At 54.5% G+C, this 22548-nt stretch overlaps 1 protein-coding gene across 1 annotated transcript in view; it reads left to right on the forward strand.

The window, feature by feature from the left end:
* Positions 1-22250, forward strand: part of LOC311201279 (acid-sensing ion channel 2) — a gene marked incomplete at its 3' end in the record, with an annotated part of 569954 nt that extends 547704 nt beyond the window's left edge. Inside the window, exons 4-10 of the mRNA XM_084275638.1 lie at positions 13445-13595; positions 14022-14078; positions 14870-15023; positions 15917-16008; positions 17516-17595; positions 21868-21936; positions 22149-22250. Coding sequence (XP_084131764.1) covers positions 13445-13595; positions 14022-14078; positions 14870-15023; positions 15917-16008; positions 17516-17595; positions 21868-21936; positions 22149-22250 — 705 coding nt within the window. The remainder of the gene's footprint in view (positions 1-13444; positions 13596-14021; positions 14079-14869; positions 15024-15916; positions 16009-17515; positions 17596-21867; positions 21937-22148) is intronic.
* Positions 22251-22548: the final 298 nt, after the last annotated feature.

The following is a 22548-nucleotide window of genomic DNA, read 5'->3' on the forward strand; positions in this document are numbered from 1 at the left end:
TCTGAGCAGCTTAACCTAGCTAAAGATGTCCAGGTTCATGGCAGGGGGGGTTAGACTCACTGACCTTCAAAGGTCCCTTCCAACCCAACCCAGTCTGGGATGTGATGGTTCTGTGTCAGAGCAGAGACCTCCATGTAGGGTCCTGCCTTTCCACCCCCAGTGTACATGCCTCAGAGCAAAGCCCTCTCCTCTCTCCTCTGAAGCCAAGAGCAGTGGTGAGACCACTGGAACTGCAGAGAGAAGCCAACCACAGAGATCCCAAGGCTGGTGATGGAGAAGGGCACCACCACCCATTTACCTGGCACTTCACCTGTCCTGTGAGCTGGCAGGGAGGCAGTGCTGGGCAGGGGTGCAGCCCCGTGGTGCTGGAAGGGTTTGGCACCACCTCTGTGAGTGGAACTTGCCTGGCAGCACAAGCAGTAATTGGAAAGATTTGTCTTCCTTAAACATCCCAGCTTCAGGGAGGGTTGGGAGCCTGGCTGGGAGCTGGAGCCTGCAGCAAGGATCTCTAGGACTTTGTTTTGAGATAGAAACAGCATAAATGCTGGAGACTTCTGAGACAGCTGCTGTAAATCTTCCCCATCCCATTGCCAGCATTAACTATTTCATTATTTCTATTAAAAAATTAGGTTTTCTATCAGGAAGAGAAGGAAATAACTCATCCCTCCCAGACCCCTCCCATCTCCCTCCTTCCAGGCAGGGAAGATGTAGAGGATGAGAAGAAAAGCAGATCTGGGGGGACTCTTGGATCACATCCCCTCTGCTGCAGGTCTTGCCAGAGTTTTGGTGCTGGGAGAGGGAAGGGCACGATCCTGCTGGGAGAGGGAAGGGCACCATCCTGCTGGGAGAGAGGAGGGCATGATCCTGCTGGGAGAGGGAAGGGCATGATCCTGCTGGGGGAGGGAAGGGCATGATCCTGCTGGGGGAGGGAAGGGCATGATCCTGCTGGGAGAGGGAAGGGAACGACCCTGCTGGGAGAGGGAAGGGCACCATCCTGCTGGGAGAGGGAAGGGCACCATCCTGCTGGGAGAGGGAAGGGAACGACCCTGCTGGGAGAGGGAAGGGCACGATCCTGCTGGGAGAGGGAAGGGAACAACCCTGCTGGGAGAGGGAAGGGAACAACCCTGCTGGGAGAGGGAAGGGCATCATCCTGCTGGGAGAGGGAAGGGAACGACCCTGCTGGGAGAGGGAAGGGCACCATCCTGCTGGGAGAGGGAAGGGCACCATCCTGCTGGGAGAGGGAAGGGAACGACCCTGCTGGGAGAGGGAAGGGCACGATCCTGCTGGGAGAGGGAAGGGAACAACCCTGCTGGGAGAGGGAAGGGCACGATCCTGCTGGGAGAGGGAAGGGTACAATTCTGCTGGGAGAAGGAAGGGCACAATTCTGCTCAGGGCCAGGGGCTCTGTAACTGGTTTACAGTTACACCAAGACACCTCTATCCAGGAGACCAGGGGGAGCTCTTCAAGCTGCCTGCCTAGAGCAGGAGTCACCTCCCTGGGTAGTGCTGCCCACCCCAGCCCCTCCTCTCCATAAAGTCATTTTTTAACCTAATTACAATCATTACAGCATCCACATGCTACTGCCTCCTCTAATCACCCCACAGGGGGTGGCCAGGCATCTCTTACTTTATCTTGCTCCCAGTGCATATCTTTTATTCAGACCTCTGGTACAGTCTTTATTCTTCTTTTTTTCCTACTAAATCTCTACATCTGGAGCAGGAACCTGCTGCTCCTTCCATAAACCAGAGCAAAATGTAGAAAAACCCATGAACATCACCCAGAGGACTGAGTCCAGCTGGTTACCAGGGTCCTAAACCATGTGTTCCATACCATGAAACTTGAATGAAAAGCTCTTCCAGCTGGAGGAGAATAGAAATCAAGATAAAGAGAAGGTTGTTTCATGTCTCCCAGCTCAGAGCAACCCCTGTGTTAGTTACAAGCACTTTTCCCAGCAATAAGAAATAAAGGTGTGGAATTGGGCAGGATTGCCTTGGGGCGATGGTGGGAGCTGTGAGTCATCAACACAGGCTGTGGGGTGAAGGGGATGTATTTGTAGCTGGGTTAGAGGCTCGTGGCTTTATTTGTGTCTCTGTTACTATTCACAGAGTCACAGACTCACAGGGGTTGGAAGGGGCCTCCAGAGCTCATGGGGTCCAACCCCCTGCCAAAGCAGCTCCCTAGGACAGGTCACACAGGTCGGTGTCCAGACGGGGCTGGAATCTCTCCAGAGAAGGAGACTCCACACCCCCTGGGCAGCCTGTCCCAGGGCTCCCTCACCCTCACTGGGGAAAAGTTCTTCCCCATGTTGGTGTGGAACTCCCTGTGCTCCAACTTGCAGCCATTGCCCCTTGTCCTGTCCCCACAGACACTGAGAAGGGGCTGCCCATTTCCCCTGCATCCCACCCTTCAGATATTGATAAACATTCATAAGGTCCCCCCTTAGTCTTCTTCTCTCCAGGCTGAACAGCCCCAGCTCCCTCAGCCTTTCCTCCCAGGGGAGATGCTCCAGGCCCTTCAGCATCTCTGTCCCTCCTCTGGACTCTCTCCAGGAGATCCCTGGCTGTTTGATCCCAGGGAGCCCAGAACTGGACACAACACTCCAGGTGGGGCCTGAGCAGGGCAGAGCAGAGGGGGAGGATCCCCTTCCTTTGACCACACTCCTTTTGATGCATATTCCCCATGGCCATGCTCAAACCTACCTATCCCTTTGTCTCCCCATCCCAGTCTGGAAGTGAGGGAATTTACTGGGCTTTGTGTGCTGATTTCCTGCCTTGCTGGGGATGTGGCTGCTTAGTGCAGGCGAGCACTCACGCCTTGGTGCTGGGGAGATAAATCCTGGATCTTCATACTGAGAGCTTTCCAAAAAGCCCTCATCAAAAGCAAACTCTGGCTCCGTGATGCTGCGTGATCTCATTAAATCTCCCTTTAAAATTAGCTGTCAGTCTCAAAAAAAAAAAGGAAAAAAATCTTTTTTTTTTCTTCCTCCTCCTCCTGCAGTGCCTGAGCCCTCTGGTTCCTGCAGAGTGACACTTTAAAGAAACATAGAATCATAGAATCACAGCCTGGTCTGGGTTGGAAGGGACCCCAAGGGTCACAGAGCTCCAACCCCCTGCCACAGGCAGGGACACCAACCTCCAGGCCTGGAGCTACACAAGGGTGCCCAGGGCCCCAGCCAACCTGGCCTTGAACACCCCCAGGGATGGGGCACCCACCCCCTCTCTGGGCAGCCTGTTCCAGCCCCTCACCACTCTCTCTGCAAAGAACTTCCCCCTAATATCTCATCTCACCCTTCCCTCCTCCAGCTTCACCCCATCCCCCTTGTCCTGCCAGTCTCTGCCCTTTAACAAGCTGATTCCCCTCCTGTTCCTCTGCTCCCTTCAGGGACTGGAAGGCTGCAATGAGGTCCCCCCACAGCCTTCTCTTCTCCAGGCTGACCCAGCTCAGCTCCCTCAGCCTCTCTCCGTAGGGGAGCTGCTCCAGCCCTCAACTGGTACATATACCAGTTTGGGAAACAGCATCATTAAGGCAGGAGCGGTGCCATGCTGGTTTACACTGGTGGCATCATCAAAAGGGACTTTATAGCCTTAGTGGTTGCACGTGCTGAGTCAGCAAAAGCAATCCTGCTGTAGACCTAAGGGGAGATGCTTTCTGTCTGAAATCTTGCATCCCCTGAAGTTTAAAGGGAACCTAAAGCAACCCAGAAGGTGACATGTGATGGGCGGTTGCAATTAAAACAATCACAGAATCACAGGGGTTGGAAGGGACCTCCAGAGCTCATGGGGTCCAACCCCCTGCCAAAGCAGCTCCCCAGGACAGGTCACACAGGTCGGTGTCCAGACGGGGCTGGAATCTCTCCAGAGAAGGAGACTCCACACCCCCTGGGCAGCCTGTCCCAGGGCTCCCTCACCCTCACTGGGGAAAAGTTCTTCCCCATGTTGCTGTGGAACTCCCTGTGCTCCAACTTGCAGCCGTTGCCCCTTGTCCTGTCCCCACAGACACTGAAAAGGGGCTGCCCATTTCCCCCTGCATCCCACCCTTCAGATATTGATAAACATTCATAAGGTCCCCCCTTAGTCTTCTTCTCTCCAGGCTGAACAGCCCCAGCTCACTCAGCCTTTCCTCCCAGGGGAGATGCTCCAGGCCCTTCAGCATCTCTGTCCCTCCTCTGGACTCTCCCCAGGAGATCCCTGTCTGTTTGATCCCAGGGAGCCCAGTACTGGACACAAGGGTGTCTTGATAGGGGCACAGTGAAAAGCATCCTCTCTGGGTGTTGTTCTGTGTACCAGTTGCCATGTCTGAACAGGATGGGAAAGGAGCTGGACTGGTCACACAGGGTGGAACAGAGTGGCTGGTGTTTTCTGGGGGTTTCACACCATTTTATGCTGGTTGTAGCCCCCATTGTGCCTCGCAGGGAAGAGATGCTCTGGCCTGACAGGGGAGTGGTTTCCATGGCAATTGCTGAGTCTCATGAATAAGGTTTGTTTTCTCATGAATGGGCAGAACCCAGAGCTGTGCAGGAGCTGGCTCTGGGCATGCCATGCCATCACCCTCCAGATAGGTCCCATGGATGGGCAGGACCACCCCACACAGGGCAGGGCCCTTCAGTTCCCACTGCTCCTGGCTTTGGAGGGATCTGCCTACGTTTTTCCCATTTCCTGGCTATTTTAGGTGAGCCTGGTGCTCTAACAAGCCTCTCCAGACCACACAACCTTGTGTCATGGTTGGCCTTGGGGAGGCTGCAGCATCCTCCCCATACTCCTGCACTGAACCATTGCACCAGGGCACAGGTTGGACACCCTAGAAAGTATAACCCAAAGGGCTGATTTCCTGAAGAAAACCAAATTCCTCCTGGATTTTGCTCCTTTGAATCCCTTTTTCCTGCTGGGATTTGCAGCGTTGGTGCCACATCCCGACAGCATCACCGGAGCCTCTCCATCCCATAATGGATGGGATCAGATAACGTTCTTTCCCCAGCTCAGCTGCTCCCTGCCATCAGCACGGTGTGTTAGAGAAGATGAAAAGCACACTAAAAATGGCAATTTCTGCCAACTTGGCAATAAAAATTTAAGAGGCTTCAATTAAGCAACAGGTTCGAAGCTGGAGCAATATTGTTTAATAGGGCTCTAGTGTGCCTTGGAGACTCATCCCCTCCTAATGCTTGCATGGGACAGAGAGCATCAGCTACCAACACCACAAGTGTAATTACAGAGGCAGAAAAATGGGACTCAGGGTCTGGCAGTGATCACTCTGATGCAGGTATTTCCAAAGAGGGTGCAGGCAGTGCTGTTTGAAAATAGGGAGCAATTAAATCACATTTCCCATGGTTTTTAAACCTTGCTCAGAGCATCTTCTCCTTACATCACAGAATCACAGGGGTTGGAAGGGACCTCCAGAGCTCATGGGGTCCAACCCCCTGCCAAAGCAGCTCCCTAGGACAGGTCACACAGGTCGGTGTCCAGACGGGGCTGGAATCTCTCCAGAGAAGGAGACTCCACACCCCCTGGGCAGCCTGTCCCAGGGCTACCTCACCCTCTGTCACCATCAGCAAGGAGGGATGCAAACCTCTCTCTGAATCCTGCCAAGTCAGTACGGGGTGTGTTTGCATTTACTCCAAATGAAATACCAAGCAGAAAGCACCACTCTTTAATGAGACATCAAATAGCACCAACTTAATAGAATTTCAATCCCAGGCAGCTTTAGCACTTGTAAAATGCTTAAAAAGCTCAGCGTACACACAGCTCGTTGGCAGCACCTCCCAGTTAATGATGCTGGAAGTTCTCTATCTGCTGTCATCTCCCTTTGCTGTGCAGGGTGTGATGTACACTGTTCCTTCTCATTTGCTCCTTTCACACCAGCACCAAAAAACCCGTGTTTAAGGACAAGAGCTTAACCCTTCCCACACCTGGAAGGTCCCCTGAGCTGAGCTCGAGCAAGTTACAGAGCCCATGGATCCTCAGGTGAGTGAGCACCAGAAGAAATACATGAATCTGGAGCTCCAGGCTCCTCCAGGTCCCCATTTCTTTGGAAATGATGTTGCAAATCAAAGGATTGAAGCTTTCTGTGTCTCCCCAAAAAGTTGAGGGCAGCTGCTTGTAGGGTTTTGCTCCCAGGACCCTTTGGATGGCTGCCAACCTGTGCAGTGTGAGCTGGGGAGCTGCTTTGGGAGGGGGTTGGACCTGATGAGTTCCAGAGGTCCCTTCCAACCCCTGTGATTCTGTGATCAAGTGGGGACCCTCACATGGAGGATGCAGGAGACCTGGTCTGTAGCCCAGTGCCAAGTCGATGCGTGATGCATCCCCAAAGCCGGATTCATCCCAGGTCCCAGCTACAAACTGGGCTGAAACTACCCCCACCTTCATGCTAGGAGCATCTCCACCACATTTCCACACCTTCCCTATCGCAGGCAATTAACCATGCAGGAAAAACAGAGATCCCACTTAAAATAAATGAAAAGGAAGAACATCTCTGTGGCTGCAGACAGATGCTGGCGGTTATCAGGAGGCTCAGTGCCAAGAGCAGCGCGTGAAGGGCAGCAAGGGAGGAGGCTGTGCTGAATGGCCCTGCCACTGCAACCTGCTTCTCCCCACCTCCTCATTTGCCAAGATCAGCCCTCCCATCCTTTGTGTTTCACACCAGTGAGATCCTTGGGACCAGGCTTTTAAGGAGACGAGTCAATTTGTTCCTTCTCCTTTTCGTAAGGGATTGCCATCATCCCTAATGGGCAGGATCAAGAGAATTTAAAAAGCATTTCATTAATTAATTAAGTATTAACGATTGTGAAAGAGCGAGGATGTGAGTTTGTCAACCTCAATTAGAGGCTGAGGCTGGATTTCCCTACACAGGAGACCGTGCTGGGGAGGGGTCTGTGCTGATCCTTGGAAAGCTGCCACAGCAGCCGAGCAAAATTCCAGCTCAGCGCAACTCCGCTGCGGGAGCAGAGGGCACAAACTCTCCCTGCTGCCTTTCCTTCTGCTTTTCTGTTTGCTTTTATGTTTTATTCTCCCTCCAGCTTCACACAGAAGCCTCTTGGCTGTGGTGGCAGCAGAGAGGGTTGGAGGGGAACAGCTCAGCACCCCTGGGCAGCCGTTGCTGGTCCAGCGCTGGAGCCTTCCCACTATCCCCATGGGGAAGAGGGGAAAGGGATTCTCTCAAGAGGAGGAGACGTCTGTGTGACTGCAGACTGCCCAGGAGGGGCTGCAGGGGAGAGGAATCCAACCCAATTAGTGTCTCTGCCGTTGATGATGTTTACGTGGCCGCAGTCCGTGGGATGGCTCCATCATGCGTGCTCCAGCTTGCTGGCCAGAGAGGCAGGCTTGGCTCCCCTCCCTGTTAGCATCATGGGCAGGAGGTTCAGATAGCAAATGACTAAACTGGGCTGCTCAGGCAGCTCGCTGGGGCTGAGTGCTTTGGCTGTGAAGGCTTTGCTTGAGGCTGCAGCCTCGAGGAAGCACGTGTTTTGGTGAGGAGGGGGTTAAGGAGGGATGCTCGTACAGATGGTGTCACCACTGCCCTCACCCCAGGGCTCCAGCACCAACACAGGAGAGGCAGCAGGAGCAGGATGGGGCTGGTCCAGGGGGGCAGAAACCACGGGGGATGGAGGGGAAAACCTTGTGGTCCTTTGCACTTCAGGGTAGAAACCCACCGTGGGCTGAGGAGAGTTTGTCTCTTGGGTTTCAGTCTTGCACTGTGTGGTGCGCTGGTTGATGGGTGAGACCATGGGCTGGGTTGTCTCCTCTTTGAAGAGTAACAGGCAGCATTCCAGAGGATACAACCCCACAGCCCTGGCAGTTGCCTTGTACCTGTGAGCGATGCTGCTGCAGCTCCAGAGACAACTGAGCAGCTGCCTTCAGAGATAATTGGAAATGAAAGGTCAGGACAGGAGTTGGCTACATCAGAGACTTTTACATTGGTGCCTGCTCAAGGAAACCACCTGGGAAAGGCAAAGGGAGCTTTCCTGGGACTAAATTATCTTCAGGCTTTGAGGCAGGCTCTGGGAAGCGTGGCTCCCCTAATCTCTGCAGAGCTGGGTCCCTGATGGTGTGTCTCCCCCGCACCGGAGAGGTCCCGCATCTGGATCTGGCTGCTGATCAGTCGAGAGTTTCCTTCTGATTACAAATTACAGAGTGAGGGAAGCAATGAGTCTTTCAAGCTGTAATTACCACGGAGGCTCCACGTAATCGCCCTTGATGAGCCCCTTGGAGAGGGAAGAGTTCACTGCCTCGCTCAAGGGAGGAAGAGTCCAGCTTGCCAGCCCGGAGAGACTCGTCTCTCAAGTCTTGCCTGTGCAGAAGAAGCACAGATCTGCCTGTCAGACTTCAGATCACAGAATCATAGAATGGCATGAGTTGGAAGGGACCCCAAGGATCACAGAGCTCCAACCCCCTGCCACAGGCAGGGACACCAACCTCCAGGCCTGGAGCTACACAAGGTTGCCCAGGGCCCCAGCCAACCTGGCCTTGAACACCCCCAGGGATGGGGCACCCACCCCCTCTCTGGGCAGCCTGTTCCAGCCCCTCACCACTCTCTCTGCAAAGAACTTCCCCACAATATCTCATCCAACCCTTCCCTCCTCCAGCTTCACTCCATCCCCCTTGTCCTGCCAGTCTCTGCCCTATAACAAGCTGATTCCCCTCCTGTTCCTCTGCTCCCTTCAGGGACTGGGAGGCTGCAATGAGGTCCCCCCACAGCCTTCTCTTCTCCAGGCTGACCCAGCCCAGCTCCCTCAGCCTCTCTCCGTAGGGGAGCTGCTCCAGCCCTCTGATCATCTCCGTGGCTCCTCTGACCCCTCTCCAACAGCCCCACATCTTTCTTGTCCTGGGGCCCCAGCTCTGGACACAGGACTCCAGCTGGGGCCTCACAATGGCCCTTTGCTGCCACGCTGCTTCCCACCGAGCCAGCGATGGAGGGGAAATCATGTGGATCCCACGTGCTGGTCTCCTGGGTGTGGGAGATGCTTTGGGTACAGCCACCCCGACTCAGGGCTCAGAGGCACAGCCAGCAGCAGGAAATTCCAGAGCCCTCAGGGATAGGGATCAATATAAACCACGGCAGCACCGAGGTGCCTGTGTTGCACCAGGGGCCAGGAGTTTCACTGGGGGAATTTCCTTTCAGTAGGAAAAGCTGGAGCTTCCCCAGAGCCTCCTGTCATCCCAGACACAATATGTTTTTCTCCAGAACTGGGGAAGCCTTTATATTGCAGAGAAAAGATCCTCCACGGGTGTTAAATGTACCAGGAGGCTTTTTCTGCTCTTAAGTATCAGGGATTTGGAGTGGGGTGAGGAAAAGTCTTGGTGTGTGGCAGGGGAGACACGTGGCTCCTGCGTTTCTAGGGAGCCAGAGGAAGGTGATCTGCTCTTGCACACGTGCATCACACACTTGTGTGTGGCAAGGCAACAGGTCCCTGAGGAAGGCCAGACTTTTGTGGGGGGGTCCAAGCCAGCTTTGCTTCACACTGTGGGTGTAGTCAGCACTCTTGGTCCTGGCTATCAAAGAGGTTCTAACAACTCTGTTAATGAAGTTGCATTGATGAGGGTTTCATTAATCATGAAGCCTGGGCACCTCCTGCAGACTCGGTGCCAGTTCACGAGCACTGTGGCTGAAATCCAGCACTGGCTGAGAAAAAAACCCCACCTGTAAGGGGAATATCTGATGGTGACTCCATCTCTTTGTCTGATCCCATCACCTACATTCAGAATAAAATGTAAAGGGCTTAAAAGATTTGTGTGTGGCTGTGCTTGGAAGAGAGCTGATGCCATCTGAGACCGTGATTATTTATTCTCCTTTATCATACAACGTGCAACATATGGGCCCCTTTCTCCACCGTGGATGACTAAATGATGGCATCTGGTACTCTATTATGCTGCAAGTGTAAAGCAAATGAGAAAAGATCCCCTTCAAACAGCTCTTTGCCAGCGTCACAAAGGCGCTCTTGATATTTTCATTCCAAGGTGCTGCTTTGCTGCCTTCCAACCCCATCCCCTTCAGAGCCAGACCCTGTTTCTTGGAGGATGCTGAGGTTGCTGGAAACGTTGTGGGTTTGGGTTGTTTTTTTTTTTCTCCCTGTAGTGCCTCAGCTGGTCCCCACAGATGGGATCCCTCCATCACCTGCTGCATCCTCACACCCGCTGTGGGTATTGTCTGCTCTTCAGATGGGCCCCGCGCAGCGCAGGGACCGGGCGCTTGTCGCTCCCAGCAGCAGAGTCGTTTCTCCCTGCTGTTGTTTTTCCAAAGCAGCTCGAGTAGCAGCATGGATAGAGGCAGATTTGGGGGATGCCAGCACTCGTGGTGCTCAGCCCAGGCACCCATGGGTGATGCTGGCTCTGGCGGCACTCCTGGTGCTCAGCCCAGGCACCCATGGGTGATGCTGGCTCTGGCAGCACCTGTGGTGCTCAGCCCAGGCACCCATGGGTGATGCTGGCTCTGGGATGCATCACATCCTGTTTTCTTTGTGCTGCTGGATCTGCCATGACTGAACATCACTGGAAAGTTTTCTGTCTGGCTGGGACTGGAGACCAGGGATGATCCTCATGGGACCAGGGGGAGGGAGTTGGTGATTCCCTGCTTCCTTGGCTGGTGGAACATCCAGAGCCAAAGGGACACCCTGCACCCTGGTACGGGCAAGGTCTGAGCTTTTCTTAGGTCATGCAAGGGAAGACCTTAAGCTCCCTTAAGGAAAATCCTAAGCTCATCATCGGGAGGACTCTGGCTTACCTGGGAGATGGGTTTGCCATGGGGCTGCCATGTCCAGCTGGTCCCACCAAACCTGCATTGGCTTCTTAGGGTCAGATGTTTCTAGAATAAAGGAAACATCTCTGCATTCCTGAGTGGGACCTGCTCCTGGCAGAGCTGTTCCTGGAGGAGTTACTTTGGCTTAGCTGAGTGCTTGTCCATCCCCAGATCACCCTCTCTGAGGACTAGCATCTTCCCCAAGCTCTTCTTAAGCTTCCAGGCTTTGTGCCCTTCCAAGGGCAGGCTGTTCCCATCCCCACCCCTCACCACAAGACACCTTCATCCCAACATCTCATCTTTCTCTTTCTGGCTGCAATTTAAGCCTGTTATGGATTTTTAACTACTGAGTGGCTCATAAATCAAAGCTACAGGGAGATTTACCAGCATCCCAGCATTGTCAGCTGGGGCACGAGGAGAGCATCTTCTCCTGGGATGCACTGGAGAGCTGGAGTTACCCTGTCACAGGAGATCTCCTGGGGAAGACATAGAGCAAAACATGGGCTCCAAACACCTCACACCGTGGTAGTCTTGTCATAGCTACCCCAGCTCCATGCCTGAAGGATTCATGGGGTTGTTTTTTATCCAACAGCACCAGCAATGTGCCTCCACACTGTGGGTCATCTCCTTCTCATCCTCCCTTTCCCACACGTCTCCAGAAGAGACTGAAAATAAACACCGTAGGACCCCACCAGTAGGTCCTGGGCTCATGGTCCAGCAACATATGTTTACATATTTATTTTAGGATGTGATTAATGTTACAGTTTTTACAAGAATGTTTTTGTTCTGCCAACGTGCTTTGCCAGCACAAAGCGTTCTGTGTTTGGAGCAAATTGGATGCTGCTTTAGAAGGCAGAGCAGGAGGGGTTAGGGGAGTGCTATTTTCTGCTCTCTAGCAGAGAGGAGCACAGAGCATTTAGCAGAGAGAAATGGGAGAAGCTGCCAAGCTGCAGACAGAAGGGGAACAAGGGAGATTTGGCTATGGGGGCCAGAGAGTGACAGTTTTTCCTCCAGCATGTTCCAGGCTCTGAACTGGGGTTGCTGTGGTGGGTTGGGGAGTCCTTATCTGAGGGTTGAACACAGTGGTAGCAGCGGGAGGGTTTGCCCCCAGCAGAGCATCACGTGAGGTGGTGTGGAAACAGGGGAGAAGAAGACACGTTCCTCATCATCCTGGGGTGCCAGGAGGGTGGGTAATGGATGTCCAGGCTCCACGTGGCTCTCCCTGATCGTGGGGGTTTGGAGAAGGGGATGAGTGACTTGTCTGCCTTCTCTGAGGCTGCAGCAGGGTTCGGCTCTGCAGCCCAGCACCATGTCCCCTGGCAGCACTGCTCTGAGTAGAACCATCCCTCCATGGGAGTGTGAAGGTCCAGAGGCTCATTATGGCACAGGGATGCCCTTTCCTGGGCATTTTTCACCTCCTGCAGCAATCTCTAGTTGCTGAACTGTTCCTGGTCCTTTCCACGTGCTTCCCAGGCCCCTGGCCCTCTCTGAGGGTTGTGATCTGCTGAGGTTTGCATCCATGAGGAAAGTGCCTCAGAATGGTGTAAAAGTGGCAGTTTTGCTGGCAACCATTGCCAGGATCTCACTAACACCCCCTTCTGCTCCCCAGTGTCACCAGCACCATCTCCCATGTTCCCACAAGTGACTCGCAGTAGCACAGCCTGGGGATCAGAGGAAGCCAGAGGTGGGAACCCCATGTTTGGTCCCACCAGTGTTGGAGATGATGTGCAGGTTGGAGCCTCTGCTTTAGTCCCTGCCTGGGCAGGATTTTCCCAATGGGGCAAGAAGGACCACAGAGCTGATCTTGGAGAATCTCCATGGTGCTGTGTGTCTCCAACCCACCATCTGGGTGTGGCTCTGCCTCTGGAGATGCTGGGCTGGAGGAATGCTGGAGAGCAGCAGCAGAGCTTGCTAAAGGTTCTTCCTTGGCAAAAAACATGCTGTGACCTTTCCTTCCAACAGCACTGCTTGGTCCCCTCCTTAAAAGCATCCTTAAGATTGTGCTCAGTGGCAAGATCATAGAATCATAGAATGGGCTGGGTTGGGAGGGACCCCAAGGATCACAGAGCTCCAACCCCCTGCCACAGGCAGGGACACCAACCTCCAGGCCTGGAGCTACACAAGGGTGCCCAGGGCCCCATCCAACCTGGCCTTGAACACCCCCAGGGATGGGGCACCCACCCCCTCTCTGGGCAGCCTGTTCCAGCCCCTCATCACTCTCTCTGCAAAGAACTTCCCTCTAATATCTCATTTCACCCTTCCCTCCTCCAGCTTCACTCCATCCCCCTTGTCCTGCCAGTCTCTGCCCTTTAACAAGCTGATTCCCCTCCTGTTCCTCTGCTCCCTTCAGGGACTGGGAGGCTGCAGTGAGGTCCCCCCACAGCCTTCTCTTCTCCAGGCTGACCCAGCCCAGCTCCCTCAGCCTCTCTCCGTAGGGGAGCTGCTCCAGCCCTCTGATCAGCTCCGTGGGTCCTCTGACCCCTCTCCACCAGTCCCACATCTTTCTTGTCCTGGGGCCCCAGCTCTGGACACAGGACTCCAGCTGGGGCCTCCCAGGGCAGAGCAGAGAGGGACAATCCCCTCCCTGTCCCTGCTGCCACCCCTCTGCTGATGGAGCCCAGGATCCCATCACCCTTCTGAGCCACAAGAACCACTGCTGGCTCATGTTAAGATGGGGGAGATCCCCTGACACCCCCCTCCTCCTCCTCCTCTCTTGCAGCTGACCTACCTGCCTCCGCCGTGGGGTGAATGTCGCTCGTCTGATATGGGCTTGGACTTCTTCCCTGTTTACAGCATCACAGCCTGCAGGATCGACTGTGAGACCCGCTATATCGTGGAAAACTGCAACTGCAAGATGGTTCACATGCCAGGTCAGTGTGCTGGAGGGTGGGCATGGACCCTCCTCCCTTCACCCAGCCTGGGTTATGAAGGGTTAACTAGAAAGGGATCAGGGGTTTGAGGAGCTGAGAATACCTCTCCCTAAGGGAAGAAAGATGCTAATAGCCTTTGCAGAATGCCCTGAAACAGGGCCAAGACAGAGGGGCATGAGTCTGATTTCTCTTAATTTAGCCCAAATTAACACCCCTGGGTGCTGTTTCCACCAGCCTCCTGCTCAGTTCGTATCAAAAGGCCCCTGCAGCAGGCAGAGGTGGAGCGGCCACTGCATCACCTCTGCTGCTCATCCCCTGCCTGGGTTCACTTTGCTAAAGCAAGGAGGTCCTTGTGGTCCCCATGGAGAGCCCAGAAGTCCCCAGTGCCCACTGATGCCCACTGATGGAGGTGTCCTTTCCATGCAGGGGATGCTCCCTTCTGTACCCCGGAGCAGTACAAGGAGTGTGCAGAGCCGGCGCTCGGTGAGTACCAGGAGGCATCCCTGGGTACCACAGGTGTCCCAGGCTGCAGGGACTTCCAGCACCATGTGTCCTCCTGACCAGCTGGGCTGGGGTGATGTAAAGCAGCTGCAACCTGGCACAGGGTTTTGATGAAACCCAATTTACTGAGAAGGGCTGGGTGCACCTTGGGTCTTTATTCTGGGACTCATGGGTGTCTGTCAGCCCAGAAGCCCTGGGGATAACGGGCACCCCAGGATATATAGGAGGGGAGCAGCTCTGGGTCTGTGTTTGGGAGAATCATAGAATCATAGAATGGTCTGGGTTGGAAGGGATCCCAAGGATCATAGAGCTCCAACCCCCTGCCACAGGCAGGGACACCAACCTCCAGGCCTGGAGCTACACAAGGTTGCCCAGGGCCCCATCCAACCTGGCCTTGAACACCCCCAGGGATGGGGCACCCACCCCCTCTCTGGGCAGCCTGGCAGGGAGGGACCCATTCTAGGTCTGGATGTAGGAGACTCCTGGGGCTGAGAGCTGTTTGCAGGGTCAAACACATGGGAGGAAGGGGTGGCCTGTTACCAGCATGCAGTGAGCTACAATCACCCATGTCCTCCAAGCATAGCCTCCAGCAAAGGGCCTCTCTCCAAGAAGGTAGGGATGGACATGCTGTGAAGTGGGAGATACCAGCACTGGATTTCCTGCAGCTCTCCTGAGATCTGACTGCTTGGTCAGATCTGAGTGGCATGACCTCTGCTCCCACATCTGCTGTGTGTTCCTGACTCCAGGAGATCTAACTCTGTGACCTTCCCCAGGTTTGCTTGCTGAAAAGGACAGCAATTACTGCATCTGCAGGACACCCTGTAACCTGACCAGGTACAACAAAGAGCTCTCCATGGTCAAGATCCCCAGCAAGACTTCAGCTAAGTACCTGGAGAAGAAGTTCAACAAGTCAGAAAAATACATCTCGTGAGTGCTGCAGAAACCAGATCTTTGGTTTATGGGGAGAAAGTGTCTGTGACACCCTGATGGCATTTTAAACCAGCCCGTGCTCAGACCTGACCTTGCCAGTGCACCCATCACTAAACAGAGGTGTGTCCTCCAGGGAGGTTTAGGGGGAAGCCTTTGAAGAGGTAAGGTGTAGGTTGCTTTCATCTCAGTAGGGGTGTTTCAGGACAACTGTGTGGTTCTTCCCTGGCCTTGTCTCCAGGAGCATACCCCATACCCACCAACGTGCAAAACCTCCTCTTACTTTGACAGGGAAGCCCAGTTCTGCTGGTCCTGTCTGCTCTTGACCTCAGTCTGAGCCTTGGACCTCTCCCACCCCTGGGCAGAGAGGCAGAGAGGGACAATCCCCTCCCTGTCCCTGCTGCCACCCCTCTGCTGATGGAGCCCAGGATCCCATCGCCCTTCCCAGCTGCAAGAGCCACTGCTGGCTCATGTTAAGATGGGGGAGATGCCGTGCTCCACTCTGGTCCCCATCATCCCCTGACATCCCCCTCCTCCTCTCTTGCAGCTGATGTACCTGCCTGCTGCCTTGTGGAGGCAGCAAGAGTTGTTCCACATGAAGCATCCTTTGGACTCTCTCTGGTGTCTTCAATGTGAGATCCAGAGTTCAGATCCTCAGAGACCTTGGGGACACATTTTCCAGCCTCTCTGAAGGCTGCCAGAGCCCTAACAGCACCCTATGGTCTTGGTCTCCAGGAGGTCCAAGTGTCTGGGGGATGCTGGGGACCCCAAAAAGAGATCAGTCAGGAGAGAGAGGGGAATAAAGCCCCCAAAGTCCCATTTTTCCCTCTTGTCCCAAAGCACACGAGGCTGCTGGGACCTGCTGGGCTGATGCTGTTGTCCTTTTTCTACAGAGAGAATATTCTTGTGCTGGACATATTTTTTGAAGCACTCAACTATGAGACAATTGAGCAGAAGAAAGCCTATGAAGTGGCAGCCTTACTTGGTAAGGAGACATGAGGGGTGCAGTTTGGAGTCTGTGTGAGCCTGCACTGGAGTCCCTGTGTGGTGGATGCCACGAGTGGGTGCACAGCTTGTGTGTGTTGCCTTGAAAATCCCAGCAAGGTCCAGACACTCTCCTGGCCAGTGTGCTTCCAATGCCATCTCTTGTTCCACACCAAGCCATCCCAGGAAAGCCCCAGGGACCACAGCTAGCTGAGCATGAGCTGCTTCATCTCTGCTGACTACCTGTTAGTGGGAAGTCCTGGGGCTGAGCAGGTGATGGATGCTCTCTCTGGTGCCCCCCCATGCTGGAAGGGCAGTGTGTGGAGGAGGACAGTGCTTTAAATCATCTGCCCATCACCTCTTACATGCTTCAGATCCATCCTCCTTTCCAGCCAGGACCTTGAGCTCTTTGCCTTTGGGTGGTGTTGGTGTGATGGGGACAGTGGGGGGGTTGTTGGGTTGCTCAGCCTCAAAATGGGTCAAGTTCTCTTGGTGTCAGCTACAGATTTGGGTGCTTGGGATTGGTTGGGGGTGGAAGTGTTTGGTCAGGAGAAACAAGCAGGTTTGGTGCCCATGCTCAGCCTCAGGTCTTCCCCTTGTGCCACCCTGAGTCCATCCTGGGGCGCAGGGAGCAGTCAGAACCTTGGCTTGAAAGCTGGAGCTGGGCAATCCCATGAGGCCAGACACTGTGAGCCTGCCCTGGGATGAGGATGCTGCAGGGAGCAGAGCACCCCACATCTCCCCTCAGTGGTACCTCTGCACAGTGTACTTGCCATGACCCCTTCTGCACCTGCTCTGGGTTCTCCAGGAGTGAGGAAGAGGAGGCTGGTGAGGAAGCCTCTTTGCCACAAGCCTCCCTGTTTGCATGACCTTGCACAACCTTCATTCCCAGGGCACTGCTGGCTTTGGGCAGAGTCTCATCTCCCCCAGCCCCTTCTGAGGCAACACTTTACCCCTAAGCCCAGTTTGTTCCCCTTTCTTCTGTCTCTGCCTCATGGGGACCCACAGGGGTCCTACAGCCCCTCCACCCACGGGTGCCTTTGCTCTGAGCAGCAGCACAGTTGATCCCTGAGCTGTTTGCAGCAAAATCCATGAGGTTTGTCTGCCCTGAAGCACCTGGTTTGGCACAGCACAGCATCCTGTGTCAGCAGTTCTCTTCCCTGCAGATTCCTGGAAGTCTCCTCTCCCCACGGTGACTCCTCCCCAGCCCATCCCCAGCCCTGGGGGACACAAACACAGTCACCTTGAGACGCTCCCCTAAAAAGCAGACCCCCTCCCTTCCCTCTCTTTGCCAGGTTTGGGTTTTTTCTCAGCTCCTGGGGCTGTTACCTAATTCTCCTCCAGCATCCTTCTCCCTCCCCCACCCAGTTTTGGGATTGCTGGGGTGAAACCCGCTGTCTCTCTCTCTGACAGGAGCCTCCCCCAGATGCCAGCACAGTTGCCCAGGCACCTCTTAAGAGTGTTTACCCCAGGGGTAAACCCCATCTGTGTGTTGTTCTGTCTCCCAGGTGACATTGGAGGCCAGATGGGGCTGTTCATCGGTGCTAGCATCCTCACCATCCTGGAGCTCTTCGATTACATGTACGAGGTAAGACCCTCACCCCTCACCTCACCCCCCTGGCCCAGGGTGGGCTTGCCAGCCTTGATGCCAGGCTGGGCTGGTCCTGGGCCAGGATCCTCCACGCCCAGACTGGATAATGAATGCTGTAATTAATTATAATTAATGATACTGTGTCATTATGGCTGTAGGATAGGAAGATGTAGTGTGGTCCAGAGGTCGCTGCATCAGCAGGAGCTCTCCATGTGGGGGTGACATGCAGCCACAGCAGGGGGTACCCAGGTTCTTCAGGCACCTCTGCTAAGGAGGTTTGCTTCTCACTTGGGCTAATTAAGCACCACCTTAATGGAGCTGTGCTGCTTCCCAGCCTGGATCTTGCACTGCCCCAGGTGCTGCAGCTTTGGGATGCTGGCTGAGGGAGCTGCTGCTGCAACCAACCCCTTCATCCCCATCCCCATCCCCAGCTGGGCTTCTCCCAGCAGAACACCATTAGCATCTTCTCATAAAACCTCCTTTAATTAATGCCTGAGTCCCAATCCACACATCAGGCAGGAGAAGCAGCAAGGCCAGACCTTTCACCACTGCCAGGGGGTGGAAAAACCCCAGTCCCTGTTATCTGCTGTGTGCAGCTCTGCCAGCAGCCCTAGAGCAAGGAGCTTTCTAGGAAGCACAGAGACCAGCTCGAGCATAGTCTCTGTGGCATAAAGTCTGTGGCTCTGTGGTGGCCAAGAGCAGCTGCTCTGGGGAAAAGGGCAAGCCCTCTTTAATGGGAATTACTGCAATAATCAGTCTGGAGGGGATGTTGCTTTCTGGCAGCCCTCCCTCCTCCTGCCCTCCAGCAGCAGAGTTCATTCCCTGGTGTGTTTTTGAATCTCTTTTCACCTAAGCCAGTTCCCCCAGTGAGCACTGATGCCTCAACCCAGCAAGTCAACATCTCCCAGGGGGTTTCAGCTTTTCTGTGCCACCACAGGTCTCAGTGGTACCATGCTCTCCCAGCCTGCCTGCCAACTTCATCCTTCCAACATCCTCCAGCTCTGCAGAGCAGATTGGAGCTGCTTTCTGCACCCTCCTGCCATTTGGACTTTTTTCAACCCCATTTTTTCCACCTAAAGGGGCCACAGTCCCAAATAATCCTCCCTGGAGTATCCTCCCCACCAGTCATTGGTTCTCCTTCATCACCACATTGCAGAAGACTTGGCATTGGGCATCAGGCTCATGATTTTTCTTTCTAGAAGGGGAAACTGAGGCAGAGAGAGGGGCTGCAGCTGCTTGCAAATCCTGAGGACCAACTTGTTCTCACCAAGATGACCCCAAGATTTCCTGTTTTATAGCAGGAAGGGGTGACTTTATGGCTTGGGATAGTTTTGGGGAGGATGAAGACACCTATGGAGATAGGTAGTTCCCAGCAAATTCAGCACATCTCAGCCCAAGGCTCTTTGCCTTGTCCCTGGGAAGGACAAGCTGCTCATTCAGCAGAATTCAGCCCCCTTCAGAGGAGACACAAAGATGCTCAGGGGGCTGGAGCAGCTCCCCTATGGAGAGAGGCTGAGGGAGCTGGGCTGGGTCAGCCTGGAGAAGAGAAGGCTGTGGGGGGACCTCATTGCAGCCTTCCAGTCCCTGAAGGGAGCAGAGGAACAGGAGGGGAATCAGCTTGTTCAAGGGCAGAGACTGGCAGGACAAGGGGGATGGGATGAAGCTGGAGGAGGGAAGGGTGAGATGAGATATTAGGGGGAAGTTCTCTGCATAGAGAGTGGTGAGGGGCTGGAACAGGCTGCCCAGAGAGGGGGTGGGTGCCCCATCCCTGGGGGTGTTCAAGGCCAGGTTGGATGGGGCCCTGGGCAACCTTGTGTAGCTCCAGGCCTGGAGGTTGGTGTCCCTGCCTGTGGCAGGGGGTTGGAGCTCTGTGATCCTTGGGGTCCCTTCCAACTCATGCCATTCCATGATTCTATGATTCTGTGATTCAGCTCATCTACTCACTGCCTGGTGATCTTGAATGCAGTGGCTTTGGGTCCCCTGCACCCAGACACACAAAACCTTAGACCTTCATAGCCCAGCGCTCTCCTACCCCCATCTCAGCCCCATATCCTGATGGGACCAAGGAGTTTTCATCTCATGGGATAATGCACTTGGGTCATTCATGGCTGTTGCATTAATCACACCCAGAATGACAGGGGTTGGAAGGGACCTCTAGACATCACCTACTCCAACCCCAGGCAGCGCTGGTCCCTGCTCCCAGCTCGCTGGGGCATCTTGAAGAACCTTTTCATGTTATTATAGTTGGAATCCTGGCTTTAGGTTTTCAGACAGCTGCTCCCCATCCCAGTCCCTCCTGGGCAGCTGTTAGCACTTGGTGGCATTATTCTGCAATAAAATATAGTGAAAAGTACAAGCAGAAAGCTCATCATGGCTTTGAAGTGCAAACAGAACCTGTGCCTCAGTTTATATCTCAGGCTGAATGCACACAGGATTTCATTAAAATCGCCTCTTCCTGGCTTTCTGGGGGTTCTTCTGTAAGAAGGCAATAAGAAACCTCACAAAATTTGGACTTTTCTTCTCCATTTTACCCCTTTGTTTGACATCTGCTTATAAAACTCAGCAAATAGTTTCCTATTGCTGCTTTGCTGGGGGTTCTTTTCTCTCTCTCTTTTTTTTTTCTTCTTTTTTTGGCAAACAAGGGTTTTCCTTCTTTTTTTTGGGAAACAAGGAGACATCCTGTCTCCTTGGAGAGGCTCCCCCACACGCTCCTGGGGATGCAGCAGCAGGGTCACCCAGCTGTGCCCTATGCAGGGCTCATCTTGGTAGCCCCCCCATGATGGATATTCAACCCACAACAGAGAGGAAGAAGAGAAATAAAGTGTCTTAAACGATGCTGCAAGCCCTGGGTTGATCTAATCTGCTCAGGGGTTCCCCAAGGGGGAGCTCAGTGCACCTGAAACTCATCGTGTTCCCACCCAAAAGGTGGGCAAGCTCTCAGAGATTGCCAGCAAACAGCTACAACTCTTGTCTTCTCTTGGCTCAGCCAACCCCACCTGAAATACTGACCCTAGAAATGGGGGGGTGGCATCATTTGCTCCATGCAGACCCCATCTTGGTCCTGCCCCAGGGCAGTGTTGTGTTCCTGGGCTCCTCAGGGTCCTGGAATCCTCAGCACACATCCCTGCCAGCCAGCACCCACCTCACTTCCTTAGGACCTGAGCTGATTTGTCACATTTTGAGCTGTCTTCTCTTTGCCCTGGGGTGGAATTTTTTTCAGAAGAACATTCCCATCCCAACCTTTCTGGGATTTCCCTTGGAAACATGTTCTCCAGCAGCTGCTGAGGAAATAAGGTGGCTGTGAAGGGAAGTGGCACCCCAAATAGATTTTAGAAATTGAGGGTTTGGGGTGGTTTCTTTTCTGAGTGAAGAATTCTGTTTTGATGCACAGGGTGGCTGTCTTGGAAGGATTGTCTCCTTCTCCATATGTTTTGGAGGGTCTCCTCCAAACCTGGTGCATCCCCTGGGGCTGTGCCCCTAGTCCCCATCGCCCTCCATCCTCTGGAGCTGTGCCCCCACTCCCCATTGCCCTCCCTCCCCTGGAGCTGTGTCCCCCAGCCCCCATCTCCCTCCATCCCCTGGAGCTGTGCCCCCAGCCCCCTTCTCCCCCCCTCCGTCCCTCCCTCCCTCCCTCCCTCCCTCCCCTGGGGCTGTCCCCCCAGCCCCCCTCACCCTCCATCCCCTGGAGCTGTGCCCTCACTCCCCATTGCCCTCCCTCCCCTGGAGCTGTGCCCCCAGCCCCCCTCTCCCTCCGTCCCCTGGGGCTGTGCCCCCAGCCCCCCTCACCCTCCATCCCCTGGAGCTGTGCCCCCAGCCCCCCTTGACCTCCATCCCCTGGGGCTGTGCCCTCACTCCCCATTGCCCTCCCTCCCCTGGAGCTGTGCCCCCAGCCCCCCTCTCCCTCCGTCCCCTGGGGCTGTGCCCCCAGCCCCCCTCACCCTCCATCCCCTGGAGCTGTGCCCCCAGCCCCCTTCTCCCTCCCTCCCCTGGGGCTGTGCCCCCAGCCCCCCTCACCCTCCATCCCCTGGAGCTGTGCCCCCAGCCCCCTTCTCCCTCCCTCCCCTGGGGCTGTGCCCCCAGCCCCTTCTTCCTCCCTCCCCTGGAGCTGTGCCCCCAGCCCCCCTTGACCTCCATCCCCTGGAGCTGTGTCCCCACTCCCCATTGCCCTCCATCCCCTGGAGCTGTGCCCCAACCCCCCTCACCCTCCCTCCCTTCCCTGCCCCTTGCTTGTTCCTCCCCCACCTTAACCCAACCTCCCATCTTTTGCAGCTGATCAAGGAGAAGTTGTTAGACCTGCTTGGAAAGGAGGAAGAGGAAGGGAGCCATGATGAAAACGTGGTAAGAAGCCCCACTGGGAGAGAGGAGGATATTTCCCATCAGTTGGCTCTGTAGGCTGGAGGAGTCACTCACTACAGATGGAGCGTTCAGCCCTGACCGGAGCGATTTCCAAGGGATTGATGGTGCTGTGGCAGGGCCAAAGGAAGGAGATAGTTGCTGGGGAGGGACTGGGAACATCCAGAGTGACTCTGTCCCCCCTTTTCCATCCGCAGAGCACTTGTGACCCCATGCCAAACCATTCAGAAACCATCAGCCACACTGTGAACGTGCCGCTGCAGGCTACCCTGGGAACGCTGGAGGAGATCGCCTGCTGACCCGGCCCCCACCGCTCCCCAGTGGCACCAGCTAAGGAAGGAAAAACTGCACGGGAAAGCAGGGACCAAGCTCAGGTTTGCAACAGGGGGCAAAAAATATAAAGAGGTAGAAATCAAATTTAAACAAAAACAAAAACAAAAAAAAAACCACAAAAAAAAGGAAAAAAAAAAGAAAAAAAAAGGAAGAAAATCGCTATGCATTAAAATATATATATATATATTATATATATACTCTGCCAAAACCAAGAGAGAGCCACCTTGGACTTGACTTGTGTTGTCCTTTCCCGTGGGGGAGGGG

This window comes from Gallinula chloropus (genome assembly GCF_964237585.1).
Source record: "Gallinula chloropus genome assembly, chromosome: 26".
Classification (NCBI taxonomy): domain Eukaryota; kingdom Metazoa; phylum Chordata; class Aves; order Gruiformes; family Rallidae; genus Gallinula; species Gallinula chloropus.